The sequence below is a fragment of the Salmo salar genome, chromosome ssa01, assembly GCF_905237065.1.
Source record: "Salmo salar chromosome ssa01, Ssal_v3.1, whole genome shotgun sequence".
In the NCBI taxonomy this organism is placed as follows: Eukaryota; Metazoa; Chordata; class Actinopteri; order Salmoniformes; family Salmonidae; genus Salmo; species Salmo salar.
This window is the reverse complement of record NC_059442.1, coordinates 142269508-142292080: the sequence shown is the minus strand read 5'-3', so window position 1 is coordinate 142292080 and position 22573 is coordinate 142269508. Positions and strand designations below refer to the sequence as shown.

The following is a 22573-nucleotide window of genomic DNA, read 5'->3' as shown; positions in this document are numbered from 1 at the left end:
GGGATCAGTTGATACCTACACTCTGAGGAGTGGCATTCTGCTGTTGTCAGTGCTTTAAACTACACCAGTCAGAGAGACATAAGCAATGAGATGATCATATCAGTTCAGCTTTCTTTCTGCTGGCTCCCAGAGGTAGGGAGCTCATTGTGTGGCTGTGGCTGGATTTGGCTGGGAGGGGGTGTCATGACAAGCTTCCCCCCAGGCAGTGTGACTCCAACCTGGGTGAAAAGGGGTTGAGAAACCTGGGTGTGTTCCGTGGTGGTGGTGGGTCGAGTAGAGTGAGAGAGAAGCGAAGACAAGGTGGAAAGGAGGGAGTGGGGGAAGTGGTGGGATAGATAGATGAAGACGACTGGCGGTGGATTGGCAGTGTGGAAAAGGGATTTGAGAGAGAAAGGGGCGAGCTAATGAGCTGGATTTGCTGGAGACTTGGCATTCCGCTCATGGAGCACTCTTCCCTGTAGAATAGCTGGCTGGAACTGAGCTTCCTGTCTGAGCCCTGGAGCGGGAATGAACGAGGGAGGGAGGCGGGGAGGGAGAGAGGGGGAGAAAAGGGGGGTGGGGTGTTGGAAGGCAATAGAACAGAGGAAGAAGGAGCGGGTGGGAGGAGGGAGGGAGGCAGGTAGGGAGGGAGAGGGCGGGCAGCGGGCGGTGGTGGAATTGAATGCCGAGGAGCTGTGTTCTCACAGCCAGTGTTGCCATGGTTACCGGGGAATTCTGGCAAGTAGGGAAATTTCATTCACGTCAGTGTGAGGAAAGGGAGGGAAATATCAACAAAGCAAGAAATAGAAAGATGAAGAAAAAAAGAAATACACAACTGAAAAAGAAAAAGAAAAAAGATCAACCTCTGTGGGTCCTCCACCCCTCCCCTGGGCTCTGTCGCCTCCCTCCCTCCCTCCCTCCCTCCCTCCCTCCCTCCCTCCCTCCCTCCCTCCCTCCCTCCCTCCCTCCCTCTGTGTACGCACCCGGTGCTTTTTGTTTGCCGCCACCCTGTAAGTAAACACAACACCCACTCACAAAGCTTCCTATCCCTCCCAATCGTCCTCCAGGTATGGTAGAGAACAAAGAACACTAGAGCTATCAGTAGCTGCTCCTCTTTTGGGAAGAACGAATGAGGAGGGAACCAGTAGTGGTAGGAATCAGATCCATCCACTACCCCACACAGGTCATCTGAGCTGGCTGCTGACATGGCAGGAACTGAAACTAAGCGCTGTCGACCTGACGACTCTCTTGTTTGCTGCTGGGCTGTCAGGACTGGCTTCTGCACGTGGTGCCGCCCCGCCATGTCTCTCCTCTCCTTGTCTCTCCTCTCCTTGTCTCTCCTCTCCTTGTCTCTCCTCTCCTGACTCCCTGTGCAGCCACAAACACACACACAAACACACAGACACTGTCTCACCCAGCGCTGACTAAATGAAGTTGACAGGACCTGACAGCTGTACAGAGGCACAGTGAACACACACACACACACACACACACACACACACACACACACACACACACACACACACACACACACACACACACACACACACACACACACACACAGGTACAGTGCACACAAGGGCGCATGCACACCAGTGGTGGCAGCTGAAGGCAGGACGGCTCATAATAATGGCTGAAACGTGGTTTCCATGTGGTTGATAACATTCCATTGACTTCATTCCAGCCATTATTATGAGCCGTCCTCCCCTTAGCAGCCTCCTATGATGCACGCACATAATGTAAACACGCATGCTTGCAGTGGTACTTGTATTTTCTTCCACTGTTCCTCACAGTGGTCCTTTTAGTTTCTTCCACAGTGCCCCACAGTGGTTTCACCCAGAGTTCCTCATAGTGGTCCTTGTAGTTTCTTCCACAGTTCCTCACAGTGGTCTTGTAGTTTCTTCCACAGTTCCTCACAGTGGTCTTGTAGTTTCTTCCACAGTTCCTGTAACCATCAGTTGCTAACCCATCTTCTCTTCCTGTATTCCAGTGGCCGAGGAGGGACTATGGGAGTGTGGGCTGTCATACGAATGCCGGACCCTCCTGTTCAAAGCCATTCACAACCTGCTGGAGAGGTACAGTACAACTCATGTCCAATGAGCTGCTTGGAAAATGACTTGTGTCATATTCTGGATGTGAAGTATCACATAAAGTAAGCTGAATATTCCCAGTCTAGTTATAGGCTATTTCTGCTCATATAACCATTTCTTCTCTGGGGAAAGACATCAAAGAATTCTGGCAAAAATACCACACCACCAATAATTAAAAGACTTGAAGTGATAATCAAATTATAACCTGGACTGAATCAGTGACTTGAATAAAGATTTCCCATCTGCTAAATGAACCAGGATATATTTGTTGTCAATTAAGTTAAACATCAATGATCACCATAAGGGGCCAGCTGAATGAAACTTGTTATTACCTTGAGTCTACCTCCTCCTCTCTTACAACTTTATACCTCTGCACTATATTGGATTGTCATGAAGCCTTCAATAGAAAATGTATCTCAAGGAACTGTGTAACTCCATTGATGTGAGTGTTGATGTATGAAAATAAATGTATTATATTCTCTATTCTTCCCCGATTGGGTATATGTGTGTCAATCTCTATGTAAAATGTCTGTGTCTATGTGCATGTATGTTTGTGTGTTTATGATCCTTTACCTTTGTGTGTGTGATACAGTTGTTTCATTTCTCCCATCCCCCAGGTGTTTGTTGGACAAGGACTTTGTGCGGATCGGGAAGTGGTTCGTCAAGCCATACGAGTTGGAGGAGAAGCCTCTGGCCACCAGGTGAGCTAACCATCCTTCTCAATCCCACACACAACCTTCTCACAGCATCCCCGCCACGTGGTTCTGACACGGTGATAACTAGCGTGATGTTACGGGAGCGTTGGGGAGCTCTGGGGGAGTGTGACAGACAAGCGGTGTGAATGGTTGCCATGCGGTGGCTGCTCCCACCCCGTCTGGGATGTGGTGACACCTCTGGCTGCCTCTTGGCACCTGGCTGTGAGCCCCTCGGATCATGTCACCACGCTCGCAGGTGGGAATGGCTCGCTCTGCGAGACAGACGACTAGTCCGAAGTGTGTTTGTGTGACAGTGCGAGAGCTGGTCTGCCAGGCTGCTCGGACGTGAGACTATTGAGAGCGGGGTAGTGAATGGTGGCGAGGTGTGAGAGCTGAGCAGAGGAGGGGCTTGGGGCTGTGTGTGTGTGTGTGTGTGTGCGTGCATTTGTGCATGTCAAAGACTGACAGCGAACAAGAGCACAGGAGAGGGGCATGGTTGTTGTAGGGCATTTCCATGTAAAAGGAACCCATGAGCACCAACATGTGAAGTTCAGTTATTAGTAAGATATCAAAACACAAGAATAACGTTTGGAGAGTACAGTACTGTAGAGTAGAGTACAGTAGAGTACAGTACTGTAGAGTAGAGTACAGTAGAGTAGAGTACAGTAGAGTAGAGTACAATGCAGTACAGTAGAGTAGAGTACTGTAGAGTAGAGTACAGTAGAGTAGAGTACAGTAGAGTACAGTAGAGCAGAGTACAGTAGAGTGGAGTACTGTAGAGTACAGTATAGTACAGTAGAGTAGAGTACTGTATAGTAGAGTACAGTAGAGTACAGTACAGTAGAGTACAGTAAAGTAGAGTACAGTACAGTAGAGTACAGTAGAGTAGAGTACAGTAGAGTAGAGTAGCGTACTGTAGAGTAGAGTACAGTAGAGTACAGTAGAGTAGAGTACTGTAGAGTAGAGTACAGTAGAGTACAGTACTGTAGAGAAAAGTACAGTAGAGTAGAGTACCTTAGAGTACAGTAGAGTACAGTACTGTAGAGTAGAGTACAGTAGAGTACAGTAGAGTAGAGTACAGTACTGCAGAGTACAGTAGAGTACAGTACGGTAAGATACAGTAGAGTGGAGTACAGTACAGTAGAGTACAGTAGAGTACAGTAGAGTACTGTAGAGTAAAGTACAGTAAAGTACAGTAGAGTAGAGTACCTTAGAGTACAGTAGAGTACAGTACTGTAGAGTAGAGTACAGTAGAGTACAGTAGAGTAGAGTACAGTACTGTAGAGTACAGTACTGTAGAATACAGTAGAGTACAGTACTGTAGAGTACAGTACAGTACAGTAGAGTAGAGTAGTGTACAGTAGGGTACAGTAGAGTACAGCAGAGTAGAGTACAGTAGAGTACAGTACTGTAGAGTAGAGTACAGTAGAATAAAGTACAATAGAGTACATTAGAGTACAGTAGAGTGGGGTACTGTAGAGTACAGCAGAGTAAAGTAGAGTAAAGTACAGTAGAGTAGAGCACTGTAGAGTACAGTAGAGTACAGTACTGTAGAGTAAAGTACAGTAGAGTACAGTACTGTAGAGTAAAGTACAGTAGAGTAGAGTACCTTAGAGTACAGTAGAGTACAGTACTGTAGAGTAGAGTACAGTAGAGTACAGTATAGTACAGTAGAGTAGAGTACAGTACTGTAGAGTACAGTACTGTAGAATACAGTAGAGTACAGTACTGTAGAGTACAGTACAGTAGAGTAGAGTAGTGTACAGTAGAGTACAGTAGAGTACAGCAGAGTAGAGTACAGTAGAGTACAGTACTGTAGAGTAGAGTACAGTAGAATAAAGTACAATAGAGTACATTAGAGTACAGTAGAGTGGGGTACTGTAGAGTACAGTAGAGTAAAGTAGAGTAAAGTACAGTAGAGTAGAGCACTGTAGAGTACAGTAGAGTACAGTACTGTAGAGTACAGTAGAGTAGAGTATTGCAGAGTACTGTAGAGTACAGTAGAGTACGGTAGAGTACAGTACTGTAGAGTACAGTAGAGTACAGTACTGTAGAGTACTGTAGAGTACAGTAGAGTACTGTAGAGTACAGTAGAGTAAAGTACAGTAGAGTAGAGCACTGTAGAGTACTGTAGAGTACAGTGGAGTACAGTACAGTAGAATAGAGTACTGTAGAGTACAGTAGAGTACAGTACTGTAGAGTAGAGTAGAGTACTGTAGAGTACAGTAGAGTACAGTACAGTAGAATAGAGTACTGTAGAGTACAGTACAGTAGAATAGAGTACTGTAGAGTAGAGTACAGTAGAGTACAGTACTGTAGAGTAAAGTACAGTAGAGTAGAGTACTGTAGAGTACAGTAGAGTAGAGTACTGTAGAGTACAATACTGTAGAGTAGAGTACTGTAGAGTACAGTAGAGTACAGTACAGTAGAATAGAGTACAGTAGAGTACAGTAGAGTAAAGTACAGTAGAGTAGAGCACTGTAGAGTACAGTAGAGTAGAGTACTGTAGAGTAGAGTACTGTAGAGTACTGTAGAGTACAGTACAGTAGAGTACAGTAGAGTAGAGTAGAGTACAGTAGAGTAGAGTACCGTAGAGTACAGTAGAGTACAGTACTGTAGAGTAGAGTACAGTAGAATAGAGTACTGTAGAGTACAGTAGAGTACAGTACAGTAGAGTAGAGTACTGTAGAGTAGAGTAGAGTAAAGTACAGTAGAGTAGAGCACTGTAGAGTACAGTAGAGTACAGTACTGTAGAGTAGAGTACTGTAGAGTACTGTAGAGTACAGTAGAGTACAGTAGAGTAGAGTACTGTAGAGTAGAGTACTGTTGAGTACAGTAGAGTACTGTAGAGTACAGTACAGTAGAGTACAGTAGAGTAGAGTACTGTAGAGTAGAGTACAGTAGAGTACAGTACTGTAGAGTAGAGTACAGTAGAATAGAGTACTGTAGAGTACAGTAGAGTACAGTACAGTAGATTAGAGTACTGTGGGGTAGAGTACAGTAGAGTACAGTAGAGTAGAGTAGAGTACAGTAGAGTACAATAGAGTAGAGTACTGTAGAGTAGAGTACAGTACTGTAGAGTACAGTAGAGTACAGTAGAGTACAGTACTGTAGAGTAGAGTAGAGTAAAGAACAATAGAGTACATTAGAGTACAGTGGAGTGGAGTACTGTAGAGTACAGTAGAGTACAGTAGAGTAAAGTGCAGTAGAGTAGAGCACTGTAGAGTACAGTAGAGTACAGTACTGTACAGTAGAGTACTGTAGAGTACAGTAGAGTACTTGAGAGTAGAGTACAGTAGAGTACTGTAGAGTAGAGTACAGTACACTAGAAAGAGTACTGTAGAGTACTGTAGAGTACAGTAGAGTACAGTAGAGTAGAGTACTGTAGAGTAGAGTACAGTAGAGTACAGTACTGTAGAGTAGAGTAGAGTACTGTAGAGTACAGTAGAGTACATTACAGTAGAATAGAGTACTGTAGAGTACTGTAGAGTACAGTAGAGTGCAGTACAGTAGAGTAGAGTACTGTAGAGTACAGTAGAGTACAGTACTGTAGAGTAAAGTACAGTAGAGTAGAGTTCTGTAGAGTACAGTAGAGTACTGTAGAGTACAATACTGCAGAGTAGAGTAGAGTACTGTAGAGTAGAGTACAGTAGAGTGGAGTACTGTAGAGTACAGTAGAGTAGTGTACAGTAGAGTGCAGTACTGTAGAGTAGAGTACAGCAGAGTACAGTACTGTAGAGTACAGTAGAGTAAAGTACTGTAGAGTACAGTAGAGTAGAGTACTGTAGAGTACAGTAGAGTACTGTAGAGTAGAGTACAGTAGAGTGGAGTACTGTAGCGTTGAGTACAGTAGAGTACAGTAGAGTAGAGTAATGTAGAGTAGAGTACAGTAGAGTACAGTACGGTAGAGTACAGTATAGTAGAGTATTGTAGAGTACAGTAGAGTACTGTAGAGTAGAGTACAGTACAGTAGAGTAGAGTACTGTAGAGTAGAGTACAGTAGAGTAGAGTAATGTACAGTAGAGTAGAGTACTGTAGAGTACAGTGGAGTAGAGTTCTGTAGAGTAGAGTACAGTAGAGTAGAGTACTGTAACGTAGAGTACAGTAGAGTAAAGTTCAGTAGAGTAGAGCACAGTAGAGTAAAGTACAGTAGAGTACAGTTCTGAAGAGTACAGTAAAGTACAGTAGAGTATAGTAAAGTAGAGTACAGTAGAGTACAGTAGAGTAGACTACAGTAGAGTACAGTAGAGTAGACTACAGTAGAGTACAGTATAGTACAGTACAGTACAGTAGAGTACAATACAGCAGAGTACAGTAGAGTACAGTACAGTAGAGTACAGTTAAGTACAGTAGAGTACAGTACAGCAAAGTACAGTACAGTAGGGTACAGTACAGTATAGTTAAGTAAAAAAGTTGAGTAGAGTATAGTACATTACAGTAATGTTGAGTACACTATAATGTATTGTATTATACTGTACTCTACTGTACTGAACTCTACTCTACTTTACTGTACTATACCATACTGAATTCTTCTCTACTGTGCTGTTCTGTGCTGTACTGTACCCTGTCTAATTTCTGTACTGTACTGTACTGTACGGTACTCTGTCTAGTGTGCTGTACTGTACTCTGTCAACTGTTCTGTACTGTACTCTACTGTACTCTGTTTACTGTGCTGTACTGTACTCTGTCTACTCTTCTGTACTGCACTGTACTGTACTCTGTCTACTGTTCTGTACTGTACTGTTTTGTACTCTGACTACTGTACTGTATTCTGTCTACTCTACTGTACTGTACTGTACTCTGTCTACCGTGCTGTTCTGTACTGTACTCTGTCTACTGTTCTGTTCTGTACTGTACTGTACTGTACTGTGTCTACTGTTCTGTACTGTACTGTACTCTGTCTACTGTGCTATTCTGTGCTGTACTGTACTCTGTCTACTGTGCTGTACTGTACTGTACTCTGTCTACTGTTCTGTTCTGTGCTGTACTGTACTCTGTCTACTGTGCTGTACTGTACTGTACTGTACTCTGTCTACTGTGCTGTTCTGTGCTGTTCTGTACTCTGTCTTCTGTTCTGTACTGTACTGTATTCTGTCTACTGTGCTGTGCTGTACTGTACTCTGTCTACTGTGCTGTACTGTGCTGTACTGTACCGTACTCCCTCTACTGTTCTATACTGTACTTTACTCTTTCTACTGTTCTGTACTGTACTGTACTCTGTCTACTGTTCTGTAGTGTACTGTACTGTATTCTGTCTACTGTACTGTACTGTACTCTGTCTACTGTTCTGTACTGTACTCTGTCTACTCTTGTGTTCTGTAGTGTACTGTACTCTGTCTACTGTGCAGTAATGTACTGTACTCTGTCTACTGTTCTGTTGTGTGCTGTACTGTACTCTGTCTACTGTGCTGTACTGTACTGTACTGTACTCTGTCTACTGTACTGTGCTGTACTGTACTGTACTCTGTCTAATGTGCTGTACTGTACTGTACTCTGTCTACTGTACTGTACTGTACTCTGTTTACTGTTCTGTACTGTACTCTGTCTACTGTACTGTAATGTATACTTTACTCTGTCTACTGTTCTGTTATGTGCTGTGCTGTACTCTGTCTAGTGTGCTGTACTGTGCTGTACTGTACTCTGTCTACTGTGCTGTACTGTACTCTGTCTTATGTACTGTGCTGTTCTGTGCTTTACTGTACTCTGTCTACTGTTCTGTACTGTACTGTACTCTGTCTACTGTTCTGTACTCTGTCTACTGTTCTGTGCTGTACTGTACTCTGTCTACTGTACTGTACTGTACTCTGTCTACTGTACTGTACTGTACTGTACTGTACTGTGTCTACTGTACTGCACTGCAATGCACTGTACTATACTCTGTCTACTGTTCTGTACTGTACTCTACCGTACTATGTCTCCTGTACTGTACTGTACTCTGTCTACTGTTCCGTACTGTACTGTACTCTGTCTACTGTGCTGTTCTGTACTGTACTGTACTCTGTCTACTGTGCTGTTCTGTGCTGTACTGTACTCTGATTAGGGTGCTGCTGTTCTGTACTGTACTCTGTCTACTGTGCTGTTCTAAACTGTACTGTACTCTGTCTACTGTGCTGTTCTGTGCTGTACTGTGCTGTACTGTACTGTACTGTACTGTACTGTACTGTACTCTGTCTACTGTTCTGTACTGTAATGTTCTGTACTCTGTCTACTGTGCTGTACTGTGCTGTACTGTACTCTGTCTACTGTTCTGTCTACTGTACTGTACTCTGTCTACTGTACTGTACTGTTCTCTGTCTACTGTTCTGTACTGTGCTGTACTGTACTGTGCTGTACTGTACTGTACTGTACTGTACTCTGTCTACTGTTCTGTACTGTACTGTACTGTGACTACTGTGCTGTTCTGTGCTGTACTGTACTCTCGCTACTGTTCTGTGCTGTATTGTACTGTACTGTACTCTGTCTACTGTTCTGTTCTGTACTGTACTGTATTCTACTGTACTCTGTCAACTGTTCTGTACTGTACTGTACTCTATCTTCTGTGCTGTACTGTACTCTGTCTACTGTGCTGTACAGTACTGTACTGTACTCTGTCTACTGTTCTGTGCTGTACTGTACTGTACTCTGTCTACTGTTCTGACTGTACTGTACTCTGTCTACTGTGCTGTATTTACTATACTCTGTCTACTGTTCTGTACTGTACTTTACTGTACTCTGTCTACTGTTCAGTACTGTACTCAGTCTACTGTTCTGTTCTGTACTGTACTGTATTCTACATTACTCTGTCAACTGTTCTGTACTGTACTGTACTGTACTCTATCTTCGGTGCTGTACTGTACTCTGTCTACTGTGCTGTACAGTACTGTACTGTACTCTGTCTACTGTTCTGTGCTGTACTGTACTGTACTCTGTCTACTGTTCTGACTGTACTGTACTCTGTCTACTGTGCTGTATTTACTATACTCTGTCAACTGTTCTGTACTGTACTGTACTCTATCTACTGTTCTGTGCTGTACTGTACTCAGTCTACTGTGCTGTACTGTACTGTACTGTACTGCACTCTGTCTACTGTTCTGTGCTGCCCTGTATTGTACTCTTTCTACTGTTCTGTACTGTACTATACTGTTCTCTGTCTACTGTTATGTACTGTACTGTACTGTACTCTGTCTACTGTGCTGCACTGTACTCTGTCTTCTGTTCTGTGCTGTACTGTACTCTGTCTACTGTTCTGTACTGTACTGTACTCTGTCTACTGTGCTGTACTGTACTGAACTCTGTCAACTCCTCTGTTCTGTGCTGTTCTGTACTCTGTCTACTGTTCTGTGCTGTACTGTACTCTGTCTACTGTAATGTACTGTTCTGTACTGTACTGTACTCTGTCTACTGTACTGTACTGTTCTGTACTGTACTGACTGTACTATGTCTACTGTGTTGTACTGTTCTGTACTGTACTGCACTGCACTGTACAGTACTCTGTCTACTGTTCTGTACTGTACTGTACTCTGTCTACTGTGCTGTTCTTTGCTGTACTGTACTCTGAATACTGTGCTATCCTGTACTCTGTCTACTGTGCTGTTCTGTTCTGTACTGTACTCGGTCTACTGTGCTGTACAGTACTCTGTCTACTGCGCTGTACTGTGCTGTACTGTACTCTGTCTACTGTGCTATACTGTACTGTGTCTTCTCTTCTGTGCTGTACTGTACTGTACTGTCTACTGTTCTGTACTGTACTGAACTCTGTCTACTCCTCTGTTCTGTGCTTTACTGTACTCTTTCTACTGTTCTGTACTGTACTGTACTCTTTCTACTGTGCTGTTCTTTGCTGTACTGTACTCTGTCTACTGTGCTGTGCTGTTCTCTGTCTTCTGTACTGTACTGTACTCTGTCTACTGTACTGTACTGTTCTGTACTGTACTGTACTCTGTCTACTGTGCTGTACTGTACTGTACTCTGTCTTCTGTTCTGTGCTGTACTGTACTCTGTCTAATGTTCTGTACTGTACTGTACTGTACTCTGTCTACTGTTCTGTACTGTACTGAACTCTGTCAACTCCTCTGTTCTGTGCTGTACTGTACTCTGTCTACTGTTCTGTACTGTACTGTACTCTGTCTACTGTGCTGTTCTGTACTGTACTGTACTCTGTCTATTGTGGTGTTCTGTGCTGTACTGTACTCTGATTACTGTGCTGCTCTGTACTCTGTCTACTGTGTTGTGCTGTGCTGTACTGTACTCTGTCTACTGTTCTGTACTGTACTGTACTCTGTCTACTGTGCTGTACTGTGCTGTACTGTACTCTGTCTACTGTGCTGTACTGTACTCTGTCTTCTGTTCTGTTCTGTACTCTGTCTACTGTTCTGTTCTGTGCTGTACTGTACTCTGTCTACTGTACTGTACTGTACTGTACTGTACTCTGTCTTCTGTTCTGTACTGTACTGTACTCTGTCTACTGTTCTGTACTGTACTCTGTCTACTGTGCTGTACTGTGCTGTACTGTACTCTGTCTACTGTGCTGTACTGTACTGTACTGTACTGTACTGCACTCTGTCTACTGTTCTGTGCTGCACTGTATTGTACTCTGTCTGCTGTGCTATTCTGTGCTGTACTGTACTCTGTCTACTGTTCTGTACTGTACTGTACTCTGTCTACAGGTCTTTTGCTGTACTGTGCTCCGTCTACTGTTCTGTTCTGTACTCTGTCTACTGTTCTGTGCTGCACTGTACTGTACTCTGTCTACTGTGCTGTACTGTACTGTACTCTGTCTACTGTTCTGTTCTGTGCTGTACTGTACTCTGTCTACTGTGCTGTACTGTACTGTACTGTACTGTACTGTGTCTACTGTGCTGTTCTGTGCTGTTCTGTACTCTGTCTTCTGTTCTGTACTGTACTGTACTCTGTCTACTGTGCTGTGCTGTACTGTACTCTGTCTACTGTGCTGTACTGTGCTGTACTGTACCGTACTCCCTCTACTGTTCTATACTGTACTTTACTCTTTCTACTGTTCTGTACTGTACTGTACTGTATTCTGTCTACTGTACTGTACTGTACTCTGTCTACTGTTCTGTACTGTACTCTGTCTACTCTTGTGTTCTGTAGTGTACTGTACTCTGTCTACTGTTCTGTTGTGTGCTGTACTGTACTCTGTCTACTGTTCTGTTGTGTGCTGTACTGTACTCTGTCTACTGTGCTGTACTGTACTGTACTGTACTCTGTCTACTGTACTGTGCTGTACTGTACTGTACTCTGTCTAATGTGCTGTACTGTACTGTACTCTGTCTACTGTACTGTACTGTACTCTGTTTACTGTTCTGTACTGTACTCTGTCTACTGTTCTGTTCTGTGCTGTGCTGTACTCTGTCTAGTGTGCTGTACTGTGCTGTACTGTATTCTGTCTACTGTGCTGTACTGTACTCTGTCTTATGTACTGTGCTGTTCTGTGCTTTACTGTACTCTGTCTACTGTTCTGTACTGTACTGTACTCTGTCTACTGTTCTGTACTCTGTCTACTGTTCTGTGCTGTACTGTACTCTGTCTACTGTACTGTACTGTACTCTGTCTACTGTACTGTACTGTACTGTGTCCACTGTACTGCACTGCAATGCACTGTACTATACTCTGTCTACTGTTCTGTACTGTACTCTGTCTACTGTGCTGTACAGTACTGTACTGTACTCTGTCTACTGTTCTGTGCTGTACTGTACTGTACTCTGTCAACTGTTCTGACTGTACTGTACTCTGTCTACTGTGCTGTATTTACTATACTCTGTCTACTGTTCTGTACTGTACTTTACTTTACTCTGTCTACTGTTCAGTACTGTACTCAGTCTACTGTTCTGTTCTGTACTGTACTGTATTCTACTGTACTCTGTCATCTGTTCTGTACAGTACTGTACTGTACTCTATCTTCGGTGCTGTACTGTACTCTGTCTACTGTGCTGTACAGTACTGTACTGTACTCTGTCTACTGTTCTGTGCTGTACTGTACTGTACTCTGTCTACTGTTCTGACTGTACTGTACTCTGTCTACTGTGCTGTATTTACTATACTCTGTCTACTGTTCTGTACTGTACTGTACTCTATCTACTGTTCTGTGCTGTACTGTACTCAGTCTACTGTGCTGTACTGTACTGTACTGCACTCTGTCTACTGTTCTGTGCTGCACTGTATTGTACTCTGTCTGCTGTGCTATTCTGTGCTGTACTGTACTCTGTCTACTGTTCTATACTGTACTGTACTCTGTCTACAGGTCTTTTGCTGTACTGTACTCCGTCTACTGTTCTGTTCTGTACTCTGTCTACTGTTCTGTACTGTACTGTACTCTGTCTACTGTACTGTGCTGTACTGTACTGTACTCTGTCTACTGTGCTGTACTGTACTGTACTCTGTCTACTGTGCTGTACTGTACTGTACTCTGTCTACTGTGCTGTTCTGTGCTGTTCTGTACTCTGTCTTCTGTTCTGTACTGTACTGTACTCTGTCTACTGTGCTGTGCTGTACTGTACTCTGTCTACTGTGCTGTACTGTGCTGTACTGTACCGTACTCCCTCTACTGTTCTATACTGTACTTTACTCTTTCTACTGTTCTGTACTGTACTGTACTGTGTCTACTGTTCTGTACTGTACTGTACTGTATTCTGTCTACTGTACTGTACTGTACTCTGTCTACTGTTCTGTACTGTACTCTGTCTACTCTTGTGTTCTGTAGTGTACTGTACTCTGTCTACTGTTCTGTTGTGTGCTGTACTGTACTCTGTCTACTGTTCTGTTGTGTGCTGTACTGTACTCTGTCTACTGTGCTGTACTGTACTGTACTGTACTCTGTCTACTGTACTGTGCTGTACTGTACTGTACTCTGTCTAATGTGCTGTACTGTACTGTACTCTGTCTACTGTACTGTACTGTACTCTGTTTACTGTTCTGTACTGTACTCTGTCTACTGTTCTGTTCTGTTCTGTAGTGTACTGTACTCTGTCTACTGTACTGTAATGTATACTTTACTCTGTCTACTGTTCTGTGCTGTGCTGTACTCTGTCTAGCGTGCTGTACTGTGCTGTACTGTATTCTGTCTACTGTGCTGTACTGTACTCTGTCTTATGTACTGTGCTGTTCTGTGCTTTACTGTACTCTGTCTACTGTTCTGTACTGTACTGTACTCTGTCTACTGTTCTGTACTCTGTCTACTGTTCTGTGCTGTACTGTACTCTGTGTACTGTACTGTACTCTGTCTACTGTACTGTACTGTACTGTACTGTGTCTACTGTACTGCACTGCAATGCACTGTACTATACTCTGTCTACTGTTCTGTACTGTACTCTACCGTACTATGTCTCCTGTACTGTACTGTACTCTGTCTACTGTTCCGTACTGTACTGTACTCTGTCTACTGTGCTGTTCTGTACTGTACTGTACTCTGTCTACTGTGCTGTTCTGTGCTGTACTGTACTCTGATTAGGGTGCTGTTCTGTTCTGTACTGTACTCTGTCTACTGTGCTGTTCTGAACTGTACTGTACTCTGTCTACTGTGCTGTACTGTACTGTACTGTACTGTACTCTGTCTACTGTTCTGTACTGTAATGTTCTGTACTCTGTCTACTGTGCTGTACTGTGCTGTACTGTACTCTGTCTACTGTTCTGTCTACTGTACTGTACTCTGTCTACTGTACTGTACTGTTCTCTGTCTACTGTTCTGTACTGTGCTGTACTGTGCTGTACTGTACTGTACTGTACTGTACTGTACTCTGTCTACTGTTCTGTACTGTACTGTACTGTGACTACTGTGCTGTTCTGTGCTGTACTGTACTCTCGCTACTGTTCTGTGCTGTATTGTACTGTACTGTACTCTGTCTACTGTTCTGTTCTGTACTGTACTGTATTCTACTGTACTCTGTCTACTGTGCTGTACAGTACTGTACTGTACTCTGTCTACTGTTCTGTGCTGTACTGTACTGTACTCTGTCTACTGTTCTGACTGTACTGTAGTCTGTCTACTGTGCTGTATTTACTATACTCTGTCTACTGTTCTGTACTGTACTTTACTGTACTCTGTCTACTGTTCAGTACTGTACTCAGTCTACTGTTCTGTTCTGTACTGTACTGTATTCTACTGTACTCTGTCAACTGTTCTGTACTGTACTGTACTGTACTCTATCTTCGGTGCTGTACTGTACTCTGTCTACTGTGCTGTACAGTACTGTACTGTACTCTGTCTACTGTTCTGTTCTGTGCTGTACTGTACTGTACTCTGTCTACTGTTCTGACTGTACTGTACTCTGTCTACTGTGCTGTATTTACTATACTCTGTCTACTGTTCTGTACTGTACTGTACTCTATCTACTGTTCTGTGCTGTACTGTACTCAGTCTACTGTGCTGTACTGTACTGTACTGTACTGTACTGCGCTCTGTCTACTGTTCTGTGCTGCACTGTATTGTACTCTTTCTACTGTTCTGTACTGTACTATACTGTTCTCTGTCTACTGTTATGTACTGTACTGTACTCTGTCTACTGTACTGTACTGTACTCTGTCTACTGTACTGTACTGTACTCTGTCTACTGTGCTGCACTGTACTCTGTCTTCTGTTCTGTGCTGTACTGTACTCTGTCTACTGTTCTGTACTGTACTGTACTGTACTCTGTCTACTGTGCTGTACTGTACTGAACTCTGTCAACTCCTCTGTTCTGTGCTGTTCTGTACTCTGTCTACTGTTCTGTTCTGTGCTGTACTGTACTCTGTCTACTGTAATGTACTGTTCTGTACTGTACTCTGTCTACTGTACTGTACTGTTCTGTACTGTACTGACTGTACTATGTCTACTGTGTTGTACTGTTCTGTACTGTACTGCACTGCACTGTACAGTACTCTGTCTACTGTTCTGTACTGTACTGTACTCTGTCTACTGTGCTGTTCTTTGCTGTACTGTACTCTGATTACTGTGCTGTTCTGTACTCTGTCTATGGTGCTGTTCTGTTCTGTACTGTACTCGGTCTACTGTGCTGTACAGTACTCTGTCTACTGTGCTGTACTATACTCTGTCTACTGTTCCGTACTGTACTGTACTCTGTTTACTGTGCGGTTCTGTACTGTACCCTGTCTACTGTGCTCTTCTGTGCTGTACTGTACTCTGAATACTGTGCTGTTCTGTACTCTATCTATTGTGCTGTGCTGTATTGTACTCTGTCTACTGTTCTGTACTGTACTGTACTCTGTCTACTGTGCTGTACTGTGCTGTACTGTACTGTACTGTCTACTGTTCTGTACTGTACTGAACTCTGTCTACTCCTCTGTTCTGTGCTTTACTGTACTCTTTCTACTGTTCTGTACTGGACTGTACTCTTTCTACTGTGCTGTTCTTTGCTGTACTGTACTCTGTCTACTGTGCTGTGCTGTTCTCTGTCTTCTGTACTGTACTGTACTCTGTATACTGTACTGTACTGTTCTGTACTGTACTGTACTCTGTCTACTGTGCTGTACTGTACTGTACTCTGTCTTCTGTTCTGTGCTGTACTGTACTCTGTCTAATGTTCTGTTCTGTACTGTACTGTACTCTGTCTACTGTTCTGTACTGTACTGAACTCTGTCAACTCCTCTGTTCTGTGCTGTACTGTACTCTGTCTACTGTTCTGTACTGTACTGTACTCTGTCTACTGTGCTGTTCTGTACTGTACTGTACTCTGTCTACTGTGCTGTTCTGTGCTGTACTGTACTCTGATTACTGTGCTGCTCTGTACTCTGTCTACTGTGCTGTGCTGTGCTGTACTGTACTCTGTCTACTGTTCTGTACTGTACTGTACTCTGTCTACTGTGCTGTACTGTGCTGTACTGTACTCTGTCTACTGTGCTGTACTGTACTGTACTCTGTCTTCTGTTCTGTGCTGTACTCTGTCTACTGTTCTGTACTGTACTGAACTCTGTCAACTCCTCTGTTCTGTGCTGTACTGTACTCTGTCTAATGTTCTGTTCTGTACTGTACTGTATCTACTGTTCTGTACTGTACTGAACTCTGTCTACTCCTCTGTTCTGTGCTGTACTGTACTCTGTCTACTGTTCTGTACTGTACTCTGTATGCTGTTCTGTGCTCTGTCTACTGTTCTGTTCTGTGCTGTACTGTACTCTGTCTACGGTACTGTGCTGTGCTGTACTGTACTGTTCTGTACTCTGTCTACTGTGCTGTACTGTACTGTACTGCACTGCACTGTAGAGTACTCTGTCTACTGTTCTGTACTGTACTGTACTCTGTCTTCTGTTCTGTGCTGTACTCTGTCTACTGTTCTGTACTGTACAGAACTCTGTCTACTGTTCTGTACTGTACTGTACTCTGATTACTGTACTGTACTGTACTCTGTCTACTGTGCTGTGCTGTGCTGTACTGTACTCTGTCTACTGTTCTGTACTGTACTGTACTCTGTCCACTGTGCTGTACTGTGCTGTACTGTACTGTACTCTGTCTACTGTTCTGTACTGTACTGTACTGTACTCTGTCTACTGTGCTGTACTGTACTCTGTCTTCTGTTCTGTGCTGTACTCTGTCTACTGTTCTGTACTGTACTGTACTCTGTCTACTGTTCTGTACTGTACTATGTCTACTGTGCTGTACTGTGCTGTACTGTACTCTGTCTACTGTGCTGTACTGTACTCTGTCTTCTGTTCTGTTCTGTACTCTGTCTACTGTTCTGTTCTGTGCTGTACTGTACTCTACTGTTCTGTGCTGTACTGTACTCAGTCTACTGTGCTGTACTGTACTGTACTGTACTGCACTCTGTCTACTGTTCTGTGCTGCACTGTATTGTACTCTGTCTGCTGTGCTATTCTGTGCTGTACTGTACTCTGTCTACTGTTCTGTACTGTACTGTACTCTGTCTACAGGTCTTTTGCTGTACTGTGCTCCGTCTACTGTTCTGTTCTGTACTCTGTCTACTGTTCTGTACTGTACTGTACTCTGTCTACTGTACTGTGCTGTACTGTACTGTACTCTGTCTACTGTGCTGTTCTGTGCTGTTCTGTACTCTGTCTTCTGTTCTGTACTGTACTGTACTCTGTCTACTGTGCTGTGCTGTACTGTACTCTGTCTACTGTGCTGTACTGTGCTGTACTGTACCGTACTCCCTCTACTGTTCTATACTGTACTTTACTCTTTCTACTGTTCTGTACTGTACTGTACTGTATTCTGTCTACTGTACTGTACTGTACTCTGTCTACTGTTCTGTACTGTACTCTGTCTACTCTTGTGTTCTGTAGTGTACTGTACTCTGTCTACTGTTCTGTTGTGTGCTGTACTGTACTCTGTCTACTGTTCTGTTGTGTGCTGTACTGTACTCTGTCTACTGTGCTGTACTGTACTGTACTGTACTCTGTCTACTGTACTGTGCTGTACTGTACTGTACTCTGTCTAATGTGCTGTACTGTACTGTACTCTGTCTACTGTACTGTACTGTACTCTGTTTACTGTTCTGTACTGTACTCTGTCTACTGTTCTGTTCTGTGCTGTGCTGTACTCTGTCTAGTGTGCTGTACTGTGCTGTACTGTATTCTGTCTACTGTGCTGTACTGTACTCTGTCTTATGTACTGTGCTGTTCTGTGCTTTACTGTACTCTGTCTACTGTTCTGTACTGTACTGTACTCTGTCTACTGTTCTGTACTCTGTCTACTGTTCTGTGCTGTACTGTACTCTGTCTACTGTACTGTACTGTACTCTGTCTACTGTACTGTACTGTACTGTGTCTACTGTACTGCACTGCAATGCACTGTACTATACTCTGTCTACTGTTCTGTACTGTACTCTGTCTACTGTTCTGTGCTGTACTGTACTGTACTCTGTCTACTGTTCTGACTGTACTGTACTCTGTCTACTGTGCTGTATTTACTATACTCTGTCTACTGTTCTGTACTGTACTTTACTGTACTCTGTCTACTGTTCAGTACTGTACTCAGTCTACTGTTCTGTACTGTACTGTATTCTACTGTACTCTGTCAACTGTTCTGTACTGTACTGTACTGTACTCTATCTTCGGTGCTGTACTGTACTCTGTCTACTGTTCTGTGCTGTACTGTACTGTACTCTGTCTACTGTTCTGACTGTACTGTACTCTGTCTACTGTGCTGTATTTACTATACTCTGTCTACTGTTCTGTACTGTACTGTACTCTATCTACTGTTCTGTGCTGTACTGTACTCAGTCTACTGTGCTGTACTGTACTGTACTGTACTGTACTGCACTCTGTCTACTGTTCTGTGCTGCACTGTATTGTACTCTGTCTGCTGTGCTATTCTGTGCTGTACTGTACTCTGTCTACTGTTCTGTACTGTACTGTACTCTGTCTACAGGTCTTTTGCTGTACTGTACTCCGTCTACTGTTCTGTTCTGTACTCTGTCTACTGTTCTGTACTGTACTGTACTCTGTCTACTGTACTGTGCTGTACTGTACTGTACTCTGTCTACTGTGCTGTACTGTACTGTACTCTGTCTACTGTGCTGTACTGTACTGTACTGTACTCTGTCTACTGTGCTGTTCTGTGCTGTTCTGTACTCTGTCTTCTGTTCTGTACTGTACTGTACTCTGTCTACTGTGCTGTGCTGTACTGTACTCTGTCTACTGTGCTGTACTGTGCTGTACTGTACCGTACTCCCTCTACTGTTCTATACTGTACTTTACTCTTTCTACTGTTCTGTACTGTACTGTACTGTGTCTACTGTTCTGTACTGTACTGTATTCTGTCTACTGTACTGTACTGTACTCTGTCTACTGTTCTGTACTGTACTCTGTCTACTCTTGTGTTCTGTAGTGTACTGTACTCTGTCTACTGTTCTGTTGTGTGCTGTACTGTACTCTGTCTACTGTGCTGTACTGTACTGTACTGTACTCTGTCTACTGTACTGTGCTGTACTGTACTGTACTCTGTCTAATGTGCTGTACTGTACTGTACTCTGTCTACTGTACTGTACTGTACTCTGTTTACTGTTCTGTACTGTACTCTGTCTACTGTTCTGTTCTGTTCTGTAGTGTACTGTACTCTGTCTACTGTACTGTAATCTATACTTTACTCTGTCTACTGTTCTGTTCTGTGCTGTGCTTTACTCTGTCTAGTGTGCTGTACTGTGCTGTACTGTATTCTGTCTACTGTGCTGTACTGTACTCTGTTCTATGTACTGTGCTGTTCTGTGCTTTACTGTACTCTGTCTACTGTTCTGTACTGTACTGTACTCTGTCTACTGTTCTGTACTCTGTCTACTGTTCTGTGCTGTACTGTACTCTGTGTACTGTACTGTACTCTGTCTACTGTACTGTACTGTACTGTACTGTGTCTACTGTACTGCACTGCAATGCACTGTACTATACTCTGTCTACTGTTCTGTACTGTACTCTACCGTACTATGTCTCCTGTACTGTACTGTACTCTGTCTACTGTTCCGTACTGTACTGTACTCTGTCTACTGTGCTGTTCTGTACTGTACTGTACTCTGTCTACTGTGCTGTTCTGTGCTGTACTGTACTCTGATTAGGGTGCTGTTCTGTTCTGTACTGTACTCTGTCTACTGTGCTGTTCTGAACTGTACTGTACTCTGTCTACTGTGCTGTACTGTACTGTACTGTACTGTACTCTGTCTACTGTTCTGTACTGTAATGTTCTGTACTCTGTCTACTGTGCTGTACTGTGCTGTACTGTACTCTGTCTACTGTTCTGTCTACTGTACTGTACTCTGTCTACTGTACTGTACTGTTCTCTGTCTACTGTTCTGTACTGTGCTGTACTGTGCTGTACTGTACTGTACTGTACTGTACTGTACTCTGTCTACTGTTCTGTACTGTACTGTACTGTGACTACTGTGCTGTTCTGTGCTGTACTGTACTCTCGCTACTGTTCTGTGCTGTATTGTACTGTACTGTACTCTGTCTACTGTTCTGTTCTGTACTGTACTGTATTCTACTGTACTCTGTCAACTGTTCTGTACTGTACTCTATCTTCTGTGCTGTACTGTACTCTGTCTACTGTGCTGTACAGTACTGTACTGTACTCTGTCTACTGTTCTGTGCTGTACTGTACTGTACTCTGTCTACTGTTCTGACTGTACTGTACTCTGTCTACTGTGCTGTATTTACTATACTCTGTCTACTGTTCTGTACTGTACTTTACTGTACTCTGTCTACTGTTCAGTACTGTACTCAGTCTACTGTTCTGTTCTGTACTGTACTGTATTCTACTGTACTCTGTCAACTGTTCTGTACTGTACTGTACTGTACTCTATCTTCGGTGCTGTACTGTACTCTGTCTACTGTGCTGTACAGTACTGTACTGTACTCTGTCTACTGTTCTGTTCTGTGCTGTACTGTACTGTACTCTGTCTACTGTTCTGACTGTACTGTACTCTGTCTACTGTGCTGTATTTACTATACTCTGTCTACTGTTCTGTACTGTACTGTACTCTATCTACTGTTCTGTGCTGTACTGTACTCAGTCTACTGTGCTGTACTGTACTGTACTGTACTGTACTGCGCTCTGTCTACTGTTCTGTGCTGCACTGTATTGTACTCTTTCTACTGTTCTGTACTGTACTATACTGTTCTCTGTCTACTGTTATGTACTGTACTGTACTCTGTCTACTGTACTGTACTGTACTCTGTCTACTGTTCTGTCTACTGTACTGTACTCTGTCTACTGTACTTTACTGTTCTCTGTCTACTGTTCTTTACTGTGCTGTGCTGTACTGTACTGTACTGTACTGTACTGTACTCTGTCTACTGTTCTGTACTGTACTGTACTGTGACTACTGTGCTGTTCTGTGCTGTACTGTACTCTCGCTACTGTTCTGTGCTGTATTGTACTGTACTGTACTCTGTCTACTGTTCTGTTCTGTACTGTACTGTATTCTACTGTACTCTGTCAACTGTTCTGTACTGTACTCTATCTTCTGTGCTGTACTGTACTCTGTCTACTGTGCTGTACAGTACTGTACTGTACTCTGTCTACTGTTCTGTGCTGTACTGTACTGTACTCTGTCTACTGTTCTGACTGTACTGTACTCTGTCTACTGTGCTGTATTTACTATACTCTGTCTACTGTTCTGTACTGTACTTTACTGTACTCTGTCTACTGTTCAGTACTGTACTCAGTCTACTGTTCTGTTCTGTACTGTACTGTATTCTACTGTACTCTGTCAACTGTTCTGTACTGTACTGTACTCTATCTTCGGTGCTGTACTGTACTCTGTCTACTGTGCTGTACAGTACTGTACTGTACTCTGTCTACTGTTCTGTTCTGTACTGTACTGTACTCTGTCTACTGTTCTGACTGTACTGTACTCTGTCTACTGTGCTGTATTTACTATACTCTGTCTACTGTTCTGTACTGTACTGTACTCTATCTACTGTTCTGTGCTGTACTGTACTCAGTCTACTGTGCTGTACTGTACTGTACTGTACTGTACTGCGCTCTGTCTACTGTTCTGTGCTGCACTGTATTGTACTCTTTCTACTGTTCTGTACTGTACTATACTGTTCTCTGTCTACTGTTATGTACTGTACTGTACTCTGTCTACTGTACTGTACTGTACTCTGTCTACTGTGCTGCACTGTACTCTGTCTTCTGTTCTGTGCTGTACTGTACTCTGTCTACTGTTCTGTACTGTACTGTACTGTACTCTGTCTACTGTGCTGTACTGTACTGAACTCCTTCAACTCCTCTGTTCTGTGCTGTTCTGTACTCTGTCTACTGTTCTGTTCTGTTCTGTACTGTACTCTGTCTACTGTAATGTACTGTTCTGTACTGTACTGTACTCTGTCTACTGTACTGTACTGTTCTGTACTGTACTGACTGTACTA

At 43.3% G+C, this 22573-nt stretch overlaps 1 protein-coding gene across 3 annotated transcripts in view; it reads left to right on the top strand.

The window, feature by feature from the left end:
• LOC106566935 (mediator of RNA polymerase II transcription subunit 13-like) overlaps positions 1 to 22573 on the top strand; it is a 138642-nt gene that overhangs the window by 52586 nt on the left and 63483 nt on the right. For all 3 annotated transcript variants that reach the window (XM_014135556.2, XM_014135564.2, XM_014135550.2), the window contains exons 3-4: positions 1970 to 2054; positions 2687 to 2770. In XM_014135556.2, the coding sequence (XP_013991031.1) occupies positions 1970 to 2054; positions 2687 to 2770 (169 nt within the window). The remainder of the gene's footprint in view (positions 1 to 1969; positions 2055 to 2686; positions 2771 to 22573) is intronic.